Here is a 12,884-nt window from a genome sequence, read left to right on the forward strand (position 1 = left end):
TTTTGGTTCCGGTATTACAGCGCGATAAGTGAAAAAAATTCAATTTCATGAGGGTTTTTACAAAAGTGATGCCAAACGAGGGCAAATTCTTATAAAATTTACTGGTAAATTCATCTAGTTGGCCGACCATGTTAGTTAGTGGATATATAAATCTACTTTGGCACGACTAGTTCCCGGTTTCCGAACGTACCGATAATAGTGAAGAAAAGCTCCAAAAACTGAACTCACCTCGATTTCTCAGCAACGGTTAAATCAATTTCACAAATCATGATTCAAATTAAAGATTTCAGTATCTTAAAAGGTACCGTGCCATTTTATCCTGATCCGACTTCCGGTTCCAAAATTATAGGGCAATGAGTATCAAAACATTCAAACTGTCATAAATGATGTAAAATCTGTACGCATCGGTACGGAAGAAAAAAACGCCACCGCCTAGCACACCGCGTGCTTTGCTCAACTTTTTATAGCATGCAGGGTTGCCACATTTAAATCTATATTAACTTGACATAACTGTTTACAAATTGAAAAGGTGATGATTTATATTAAAGAATTTTTTTATTCAAGTTTGAAAAAGAAATCTTGACAGAATCTTCTCGTGATGTTTTTGAAAATATAAGTAATATGAGAAAGACATCATTACACTACTAGGTGGAATAAAAAATTACATTCATCCTGATTGTTTTGATTAATGTTTTTATTATCATTAGAAATATCATTTATCACATCACATGCTGCTTTTATTAATGATATTATTCTACATCACCACTATTGATTCACTTATCAACCACAACTGGTTTTTTCCCTGTGAAATCAGTTTCAGTGAGAATTGCGTTGTCAAAAAATCAGTATTTCCTACAATGAATTTTCTCGATCGATGATTTTCTTGTCTGAAAATCACTAGTGCAAAATTTCGGTCGCGATTTTCGAGAGTTCCCAAAAAATCCTAGAAATCATTCCTGTTTCATAGCCGAATGATAACCCAAAAAAGTAACCCAACTTTTGGGGTTCATCGATTCGACAGGCTTACTGGAATGAGTAGTTAAATAGTCACATTTAACCAACTTCAAAACAATCATCGAATTCCACCTTAAATAATAAAGTTATCGAAATTTCGAGAATTGAAAAAGAAACACGAAAGATATCGATCTTAATTCTTCGTAAAAGGAAATCTCAATGCTTGTGAAATAACACGAAAAGTACCCGAAATGGTCGACTACTTCATGATCCTCTGCTGGTTACGATTCAGTTTTATTTCAAAATAGCCCAACTAATTTCTTTTCTGTGGGAAACCTTTCTATAATCGATCTGGCCCCAACCAATCAAAGCTACATAGGTAGTGAAAAGCAAAGCCTTGGTATTACATTCCACAGTGTAATTTGACCTTCTGTTTCAACAGACTTCGCAGCCGATTCAGAGTGTACAGAACCATTGCATGGCTGGTGCTACGATGCTACTGACACTACGAATCCTTCCAGGTTGGGGCTCGAACATACGACAACTGGTTTGTAAGACCAATGCTCTATGCATTGAACCGAAAACCCGGGACATTGGTAGTGAACTACACAGATAAACATATTTTGAGTGTTGTGTTTTAACCGCTTTTCTCATGCGTATATTTGAAGTAGGGAATTGAATAAACAATTTATTCACAGTTCTTTATTTGACAGAGAACTTTGAGAAGTTCGACGTATTCCAATATAGTTTCACAGCGACTATTGCTTTCAATCAACTCGATTGAACGGCTCCGTGTTTCACATCATTATTGATTTACATGTCGTGTAAGTTTCATTTTATATGTGACTTTTCAAAATTCAGTCCATATAAGAATGAACAGAACTTAATCGTGAATATCTTCTGTTATAATTTTTTCTTCATACTATCGGAAATATATTCAGCAATTTATGATAAAAGTTCCAATAGTATGAGAAAACCACAAGTAATTCAAAATATAAGATTTCTAAAATGTTTGGAATGAGCGAAAAATTCAGTGCCGAAATAGAGCGCGCAAAATTTCAACCGCATTAATTAAACACACCGTCACACAAAACGTATCGTGCCAAAACCGGAAGCAGTAAAAGTTGCAAAATGCACTCAATCAACTAATACGAACGATTGTCTATATTTGGAAGTGGAAGAAGTGTGTCAGTTTTATTTGTATTCACATCCTCCAGTTATGCCTGTGACATGACCCACCCACGTTTTGTCGTGAATACGACTTACTATGAGGTGCCTTTTCAAAATTTACCCTCTGAGAGAGTGATAAGTTTTTGATCGTGAATATCTCTTGTTGTATTTAACGAATCAACGTAGTTTTTGCTACATACCATCAGAAATATGATCACAAAATTATGATAAAATTTTCAGTTGTGTGGCATAATCTCAAATAATTCCAAATTAAACTTTTCTGATATGTTTGGTATAAATGAGTATCATTTCTCGTATTTTTGAATCTCATAGCTCAGTGATCTGTGAAAGGATTTATATAATCTAACTACCAATAGAATCAAAAATTTTCAACTTAAACGTGTATAGCAACAGCATTGAAGTATTTCAATAGTACACTATTGAAAAACCTGTCTCATTTGACCCATGTCAACAACAGCCAATCAGAACGCGTTCTGAGGAAGAGAACAAAATATCTGCTGTTGTACAACCAATTGTTCGAGAAAAATGTTCCGAACAGTGCTTAATATTGTAGTGAGTTCCACAATTTGGTCCTTCTGAAAGGCAGGAATGAATCCCGTACAGCATCCTGATAGTTTCTTTCAATGAAATGCAAATCCGAAATGAAATGATCGACATTAAAAATCTATATGCTGCTATTTTTCTAACCGGCCCATTGGTGAAATAGCTACAAACGAATTTACGTAAAAAGGAACCTCTTAACAAAAATTGGATCAGTTTGGATTCTATCGTCACTGCGAGCAGATGTATTGTGTGTCGTTTGATCAGATCAGTTCTGATTTCGTAATGATAATTTTTTCCTTGGTTAAGATCACTTGAAATCAGCAGTGATCGGTGGTTTTCCCATCCCCCTAATGATATTACATGTCAATATAAAATACTGTTTATATTTTAACAACGATATTTATTTCATGAATCTCAACATACCGAACTTATTTCAATTTCAATTTCAATTCAAACAATATAGATCATGACGTGTATCAGTAAGTATATTTTGATTATTTTCGCAAATCAATAACATTGTTCGAATTGATTCAACTATTTGCAATGTCTAAAACAAATAAATCCGATTTATTTTTCAACTAACAGAATTTTGTTTCAATAACAACACCAGTTATTTCAACTAAAATATTTGTTGAAATTGGAAGGTATGTGTCCTCACTAATTGACAGCATTTTTTTAAACAGTTAAATTAGTTGTTTCAACCATCGTTTCTGCTAATCGAAAAACAGAAATGACAGTATAGTTAAAACAACAATCGATTAGTTGTACCAAATTTTGACCAATCGAATTCAGAAAATCAACTAATATTCTGGTTGAAATTAGATCGCGGGTGGTTCCGTGTAGATTTGTGCACTTTTCGCTGTGTGAAATTCACAGTAATCAAAATCAAGTGATCAACTAATTGATATTCGGAAGTGTTAAGGAACATGTCAGTGGTTTTCGTATTCACGACATCCAGTTATGTCTCTGACATTACCCACCCGCCTTTTTTCTGTGTAATTACTCTTGCCGATTTTTACTTAGATCATCCAATAACTTTCAGAATGCCAATTAAAGATATCATCAGTCCAAATGGTTCTACTTAAATTCAGTCATATCAATGAGAATTCTTTAAAAACTCCATGATAAATACAAATAAATGTTCTGGTTAATCTTCTGGAGTTGTTTTTCTAGGTATAAAAAAGCTTTCGACAGTATTTGGCCAAAGGTTGAATAGAAAATATGTCTATTTCCAGTGTCCAATTTATTTGATCGAAATGATTCCAAATTATTTAACCCATCGAATATAAATCTGAATCGCTATTTGTACGAACAGGTGTTCCTCATGGTTCGAGCGCGGCTCCATATCCATACAATATTTCAACCAATTTTTGTTCCAAAACTACGCATTAGTTGACAGAAATCTTTATTCCATGGCGAATCTGAGTATTCAGGCCACGGGTAATGACGAAATGACAAAATACAATAAAAACAGGATTTAATCTTTCTGCATAAACCCAGTGGTTTTAAAAAACAATCCTGTAATATAAAAACAAAATGAAAGGTTTGGAATTCCATTGTTCTGGTCAAGCAAAATATATAAGTACTACGTATGACGATAATCTCACTTTCAAAGGCCATTTGGAATGAATCCAGAAGAAATGGAACGAACTTATTAAATATGTATTTTATATGATTGAAATGCATATAGCTCTTCACGAAGCTATGAATTTCTGAAAAAATTACACTAAATGCAAAAACTCAAGAAAATTACGAAAAATGCCAAAACAAAAAACGGAAATGCAAAATATCAAACGTCCAAATACAATCTTCTAGCGTCGAACAAAAATATAATTAAATCTGTAAGTATATCACAAAAAATATTTGCGTATAATTGTCAATATAAAATTATTGTTGATTTTGAAATTAGATATAAGATTCAATCAGTTTGAGATAAACAAATGTATAAACGATATTTTTTAGGGAAACGATAGAAAACAATCAAATAACCTAATAATTTACAAATTTAAAATTCCATTAGTAAAAAAGCAAACTTCGAACTAGCCAGCACTGTGTTCAAAACTGTACCACCAATAAACGAAACAAGCAGCACATCAGTGCCATTCGAGCAACCAGCTGTCAAGTCGGCATGCTTCGGATGTAAACGTCTGTCTCTCCGCAACGGCTAACAGACGCACACTAAGAGGAGAAATTTCCTTCCCCCCGTTCGGACACCAACACAGCCAGGTGCTGTATTAGTGACTCCACGTGGGTGAAGAGGAGCGACGTAAACAAGAGGAAAAAGAATCACAACATGACAGATGAAAAGTAGAACCCGTGCTGGTGTCCATCCCTTTTGCAAACCACCACGTTGTTGTTGGCCAAAACCGAGGAGCACCGTGTGGCCTTGGATTAAAAGGACACAGCCCGAGCCGATGAACATTTGACTAATCACTATGGAGTGAGTGAAAATGTTGGGGAAGCATAACACTGACTGGGTAAATTAAACTTACATTTTCACTGATAACTGCTCTGTTCGCCATTCACACCCGATGATTGCGGTAGGATTTCTCGCCGTTTTTGTAATCCTTGGAGCAACTAGCGGCGTTCGTTCAGCCAACTAATTGCGATTCCGGGGAACACCAAACCTTTCACTGGGAACAGCACTACCGACTAATTTTACACAACTCCCTAGGCTTCGAGGAATGCTACCGAAGTTTGGTTTCGTCGGTAGGGCAATCAAGAATGGCACTGCGTGGACACTGTCGCGGCACGGTTCTGAGGTCGCGAAGCCCGGCTGAAGTTACTAATCTCTAAACCCCTTAGCAAACGCACGGTTGCATTACGGTTCGCGAAAAAATTGCCATCACATCAAGTTAAGCAGACCCCTAAATTTACTTAACACACAACCGTAGCTGGCAGACAATGAGTTTAGATCGGTACTTCTCTCCCCCGGCATGTGTACACATCGATGGACTCGGCAAAGTGAAGTAAGCAAGCAAGCGAAAGCACACATACGTCATACACAAAACCGCTCACCGAGTCGAGTCGAGTCCAAAACCGAATCGAATACGACGAGAATGTAGTACCTAGTACTACCTACTGCTTCACCACGTGTCCTCCGCGGGCTGCTGTTGCCCTTCCCAGATGCACCCAATCCCGCCCCATGGCTATCCCTTTTTTGACCCACTGGTGGCGCACCGCCGATGGTCGTGGTGGCGTTACACACATATTAGGGCGAAGTCGTTCGAAAATAAGTCGATTGTCGGATTTCCCGAACCACAGCCACCCATCAACGGATCCAGCTCGACCGGCACTACCCCCCGTCGGTCCTGGCCCCGGCAGACGAACCACTCGCGAATTCCACTGAGAAACCCTTTCCTATCCGAACAAAAACCTATGGTGGTGTACTTTTCGCCGGTTCGGTCACCCTTTGGACGGCTAGACTCCTTTGAAGAGCAGCGGGTGGCCAACCGTGTGAGGAGATAAGAAACACTCGCACGGTGCGTTTTTATTTGCTATGGCTTACTTGGGAGAACGAGAGAATGTTGTCGTGTACCGGGTTGCCAATTAGCACAATACACCATCAATTAGACAAAACTGCAAATCACATTACGAATCATTTTTGTTAGATCATTTGAGGTAAGCGCAAGTTTAATTCGATCATCCATCCGAATTCTCACGCAACTATAAATCTCTTCCACACCCAAAAAAAGTCAAGATTATTCCAATCAACGAAACTAATACTGGAAATTTTCTAACTAAATTCTTTTCGTGACAATGCGAGTAAAAATTTCACAGATGCAATTGATTGATTGATTGATTTGATGATTCGAAGAACTGATTCCTTACGGTCGTTTTCGTTTGATGCTAAACCTAACCCAGTTTTCATCCTAACTGCTATCAAACCGTTTGTTTTAAGCTAGTTTCGAACCTAGCATTATTGAACTGAAAATCGAGTCAGATTCGAAACTAGTTCTTCTATCGTGTTTGCTCAGGTCCCCGTTGCTAAGTGCGAAACCAACACAGCTTCGTTAAAAGTGTTTGTTTAATGAAACTACCCAGAGTCAGTTTCAGTTTTCTCAAGCTAAAACGTCTTGAATTTCTTCCATGTTTAACACTGTCTGTCTCGTTCCTCGAACCCATTCTAATCCATCTTGTGACTCGCTCATATTAATGTTGGTTTTTTTTAGGACACTTTTCTTTGGCTTGCTAACAAAAGCAAGAAAGTTTTTTTGGTCAACAACTAACATAACCTATCAAGTAAAACGGTTTTAGAACAAATTTAGAACGATTTTTACGTTTTAACTTTTTGTATAAGCATAAAAAATAGAGTATAGAATTCTCTCCGACGCCCGGAGGGCCGAGTGTCATATACCAATCGATTCAGCTCGACGAACTGAACAAATGTTTGTGTGTCTGTAAGTATGGGCAACATTATTGGAAGTACAAATCAATTCGGTCCGTTTTCAGAAGATGGCTTTGGCTGTTATGATTATTTAACAGTAACAGCTTATGTCGATAGTTTCAATAAGTGGGGTATCGGTCGTTAATATTTAGTTCATATTGCTTCTAGTTTGTTTAAAAAAAAAACTTCCACTACGCTAGTTATGAGCAATTTTGTGTTAATTAGGCAGTGTTTGCGGGAAGTTTTAGTTTTCTATTTTAATTGGAAGAAAAGTGCGACTAAATCGCATCAAATGCTTGTGGATGTTTATGGTGATAATGCTCGAGCTGATAAATCATGTAGGGAATGGTTTCGACGTTTCAAGAATGGAGATTTCAGCGTTGGAGACAGGCGTCGCACTGGACAACCAATAAAAATTCGAAGACAAACAGTTGGAGACATTACTAGATGAAGATCCGAGTCAAACGCAAGAAAAACTTGCAATATCGTTGGAAGTGACTCAGGTGATGTGTACTATAAGCTGTTACAGGCGATCGGTATAGGCTGCAGTTGATGCATTTGAGCCGTGCATTACGAGAAGAACGGCCGAAATACAAGCAAAAACATGATAAAGTTCAGTTTTTTGCTAAATGGTTTCATAAACGTATTCACCTGCATGACAACGCTCGGCCTCATGTCACAAAAGTCTTTAAAAAATATTTGGAACGGATGCAGCACGATCTGGAAGGTTAACTTCTTTCGCAGAATTCGAAAATTGGCTTCAAGCTTGAATCCCCTCAAAAGCTGAGACATTTTGTCGTGATGAAATTCGAAAATTGCCTGAGAGGTAGGAAACAGTAGTAACTAATGATGGACAATACTTTGATTATTTTTAAATTCTTTTTAATTGGAAATTAATGCATTCTTGACCCCGAAAAACCGAATTGATTTGTACTCCTGATAATATGTATGTTCCTCAGAGAAAGCTGGACCGATCTCACTGCTAGGTAGATGAAGAACGTTTTACGATTTACTATCGATCATATTTTAGATGCCATTAATGTTACACACAAAAAATACACACAAACAACAACAAAATTTGTCTTTTCTTCCTTTATCCTAATGGTTTTTTCATTATTCATTCTTGTTACAAGTGCGACACAACAATTTTGCTCAATTTTGTTGATTGTAAAAAAGAAAAATGTCTCTACTAAAACTACAAAAAGACTACACTAAACTTAAACCATCATTAAAAATACCCGTTTTTCAAAAAAAAAGTTGTGGAATTTTGCGTCAAGAAAAATTCTTGATGATTGATGCGTGCATTTTTTAGTATTTATTGAATTAGAAAACGCTATACTAAGTATATAAAAGAACTATTGAGATTATAAAAATAAGTTATCTTGTCAAAAAAAAATTATTCTATCGTTCTTTATTGGTAATGCTACACACTTAGAAAATTTCGCAGAATTCGGTAATTTTTTACCGAATTTTCAACAGCTGAACGTTCGGTAATCAGTTCGGTAATTGAATTGATTACCGATCGTTCGGTAATTGCTGAACTGTCAAACAACTACCGTAAACTGTAAACCAAATGGATCTAACTGATTGTTCGGTAATTTTTTGTTTTTTTTTTTTTTATTTTCCTTAGGTTAAAATTCTTTTATTTTCGGATTTTAGAAAACTACACATATTCACAAAAACGAATGAAGAAAATTCCAACCTGCTATGGTTTTATTCCACGAAAAAAGGGTCAAATGTTCTGGCTGACCGGAATTGTGAGCACCTTCCAAAACACTGCACAATCCGTCGAGTCCACCAGAAATTACCCTTGAACGATTTGTGTAGGCAGCAAGTGGATAAGTGATACAAAATTATTTTTTGCCTATAAGGAAACAAAAAGTTTTTAGTGGTTCTAATGTTTTAAAAACTTTAGGACCTGTACTTCAACCCATTTGATAAACTCTACAAGATTTTGATTTGATTAATAAAAAGACACTTACTGAAAATTTGATCAACAGTTTGACAGGTAGTTTTCACGATAATCAGTATTTACAGAAGTTCGGTTATTGGAAGATTATTTTACCATACGGACGGTATGGGTTTTACCGTACTCGGCGACTATTCAGATTTACCGTATGAATTGTATATCTATTTACAGAACTCTGTAAAGAAAACTGATCGTCCGGTAAAAATTTGCATATTTTTTGTAAAATGACGTTCATATACCGAAATATCGGTAATTTCTATAGATTACCGAAAGTTTTCGTCAAAAAAATTACCGAACAACGGAATTGAATCTTAGTGTGTAGAGTTGCTGGATTTCAGCTATGGCGGTTTTCAGTTACCGGTTCCAAGAGCACCGGAAATAGTAGTCGAAAAATCAAGAGCGGAACTCTCTTCATTTACTCAGAAACAGCTAAGTCGATTTTCATAATCTTGGACTGAAATAAAAGGGTCAACGAATATAAAAATAGAGTGCTTTTGATCGTTGTTCAGATCTCACTTCCGACTCCGGGACAACAGGGTGAGAAAAGACTAAAAACGAAAAATTGATTTGGGTTGAAACTATTTAACATTGAAAAGGTTATGCTAATGTATGCCCAAACTTGTTTGAGATACTTGATATTCCATTATAAGTTTTTTGAAGAATATTGATGAAAATATAGCACCACTAGGTAGATTGAAACAGATTTTTCTCATCGTCGCTCTAAATGAACCAATAACACATTTCGCTCTGCATTCCGGAACCAGATTTCGGATCACAAAAAAATCAATGGTAACCAAGCAAGCAAACAAGCGGCGAGAACACTGAATTCTTTAAACAAATCAAAACAAAAGCCAACCTGGACTCAATTGCGTTCAGCTTATTGGCAACACTTTCGGAAGGGTCATATACATAATTGTTTAATGTATCTTTTAACTTTTAAATGGTGGCTCCTAACGAATGTGTTGAAACGTCTAAAAATTATCAAAACATTAAGAGTGTTTCTATCAATGGAGACGCATGGTTGTCTAAAATAAATGAAAGTGTTATAAAATGTACTCTATTGCATACTAAATCTCTGAACAATGAACTAAATATGTGACAGCACAACTTTAATTGTTAGACGCCAACTAGTGGACGCTCATTTGAAGCTTTTTGGATGATTTTTCAATTGGCCATATTAGAAGGTGACAGTTTCTCGTTGTTTACTTTCTATTCTAAAGCTTAGCAGGCTGTTTCCACGTTTACCTCTTAGCTCTTTGTTTCCCAAACCATCGACTTTCGGTCAGTACTGGAGAACGAATGAACTTTTTTATAGTCGCACCACAATGGGGCTACCACGTTTGGCATAAAGTCGTTTGGCATAACGCCGTTTGTCATAATGGTTATTTGGCATAATGGTCATTTGGCATAATGGTCATTTGGCATAACAGTCATTTGGCATAACAGATGAACATGCTGCTTAATGGAAATTGTTATCATTTACTGAAATTTTGTAAAATCTAATGCGGCTACGCCTCATCGTTTTTAATGACCTGTTGTTCGACCTCGCTGCCGCTCGTTCGGACCGAACTGAGGGATAGCTCCTAGCTTTGGGTATTCCGGGCAAACGCCCGCCACTAGACAGAGGTGATTTCTGCGGAGCGCTGCCCCGCCCCCCCCCTCCCCCACCGCAGTCGCCGGCGCACTCGCGGCCTTCGGCCGTCTCGACTTGAATCATCTATGACGAACAGAAGATTGTGCTAGCACCAAATGAGTTGCTTATATAAAATGACAGTCTACAGAATTTTAAAAATAAAAAATAATAATGCTATTTCACATAATATTATCGAAATATTCGGACCGAATATAAAATTCACACATTTCGTTCGAGTATTCCTTGCAAAATATCACTCGATCGAAAAATAAACGAAAATTTACATTAGATTGAAATATTACGAATCAAATTATTATTATGACAAATGTCATTATGTCAAATGACCATTATGCCAAATGACCATTATGCCAAATAACTGTTTTACCAAATAACCATTCTGTCAAACGGCGTTATGCCAAACGGTATTAACCTTATGCCAAACGGGCCGCCCCCCACCACAATAATCGGAAGAGGGAGTGAACGAAGAGAAATTGTAATTTGCCGTTAGCAATATTAACCGAGGTTTAAATACCTGTTGTTTTCATAGCGTGAATCGTTCAGAAAATGACTTGGCCTGACAAAATCATGCTGCAATTCTCTTATCTAAGGTTATGTGAGGCAGTGAAGAGTCACTGTTTAGAGGAAATGCACATTGATATGTTCAAACGAAATCTGATTATTCAGAAGAAAACCGTATTTACGTCGAAATCGTTCGGAAATATTGAATTCCGAATATTGTCAGATGTAATAATCTACTTTTGCTTACACGTAAATACTTCCAGCTGGTGTCACAGCAAAGAATAATTCCATTGAGGAACGTGACCTTCTGTTTCGAAAGACTTCGAAGCCTAGTTGGTGTACAGGACTATGGCATGGCCAGTGTTACAATCCTATGGGCTCTAAGAATTCGTCCATGTCAAGAACATCTGGCTTGTTAGACCAGTGCCTTATTCTCTGAACGGACGGTTGTCGTTTATTGAGTAGTGGACAATCAAATTCACATAACAAGAAATGTATTTTTGTAATGAATCGCCCCTTAAGGAGTACATTATGCTTTCTTCTTCTACTTCTTTTCTGGTTGGCGTCACCTCACTTGAGATGACGCCGAATTGATGGCACAGCAACTAAGGCTATATTGCCAGTTAATTTTCGTTTATAGTCCAATGGACTTTATTTTCACTTGACTACAAGCGAAAATCTCGCTGTGTGGCTGCGTCGAATTGTCAAAGTACGGCTGAAAATCCTTTCTTTCTTGCGAGATACTCGAATTTTCTCCGGACTAACACGATGCAACGTGCTCACCCGTTGAGAGTTTCACCGGAAGTGTTTATGCTTTCGGTTTGTGTAAATTAGTTTCAAATGACACTTGGAAAAGAAAAGGCTCTCGTCTACCCGAAACAATCTGCCAACCCTGTCCAGCTCCTCACGGCAGGCAAATTTTTGACGAAAACTGAGCGGCAAAGCCAATATGCCAAACAGCTGAGACAACTGAGAGAAGGGCTCCGTTCTGTCTTTTGGCAAAGCGCCAGAAGAGAGAGACGGCAATCACAAAAACATCGGAACAACGGTTAGCAAAATCCAATACATCACCAATCGACGAACGTTCGACCTACGTCCGCGTCCATGTGTGCGACTGATAGCGCCCGGCCCAACACGTGGACTGGAAACGGGAAACACGGCCGGCAATCGATGAGTCTCGTTGAGGTAGGTGCACTTCTCCTCAGTCACCTCACGGTTCGGAAAAAAATTACACGAACTATCGGCGCACAAATTAAACATCTTATCGCGAGAGAACGACGAGTTTCGGCTATTGTCGTAAGTGAAGTATGCAGAGAGAACAAAGAGAATTGATCCGAACAAGAGAGTGGTAAACATTACAAGAGCACACGTGGAATAGTAGTATGCTGTTGTAATAGTATCGTTTTTTTGTTCACTCTCTCTGGCGTAGGAGCTCCAATCACATCTATATTCTTTTTACCAGCTCAATTGAAACACCGCACAGACGTAAAAACGAGTGCGTAACGCGTGTTATTATTCGACTGAGAGACCTGCTTGATAGAAGACGTGCGGAGAAGAGAGAAAGAATGTAAAAAAAAACACAAGTTTTCTCGTGGACTTTGGTGAAGCTTAGATTTCATTATTTTTTTAGAAGCAAAAGCTCGTAGCATTAGGCGTTATACACAACCCGAGTGCAAAGCGATTTCAAT

At 37.4% G+C, this 12,884-nt stretch overlaps 1 protein-coding gene across 22 annotated transcripts in view; it reads right to left on the bottom strand.

The window, feature by feature from the left end:
* The window catches only part of LOC131425391 (sex determination protein fruitless), a 761,905-nt gene that overhangs the window by 328,432 nt on the left and 420,589 nt on the right, over positions 1-12,884 (bottom strand). Inside the window, exon 1 of one of the 22 annotated variants that reach the window (XM_058587248.1) lies at positions 5,181-8,192. The exons of the other annotated variants lie outside the window; for them this stretch is intronic. Within the exon in view, the coding sequence (XP_058443231.1) occupies positions 5,181-5,182 (2 nt within the window). The 5' untranslated portion in view covers positions 5,183-8,192. Of the gene's footprint in view, positions 1-5,180; positions 8,193-12,884 lie in introns of those variants that run through there. 22 annotated transcript variants of the gene reach the window in all.

The sequence above is a fragment of the Malaya genurostris genome, chromosome 1, assembly GCF_030247185.1.
Source record: "Malaya genurostris strain Urasoe2022 chromosome 1, Malgen_1.1, whole genome shotgun sequence".
Taxonomy (NCBI): Eukaryota; Metazoa; Arthropoda; class Insecta; order Diptera; family Culicidae; genus Malaya; species Malaya genurostris.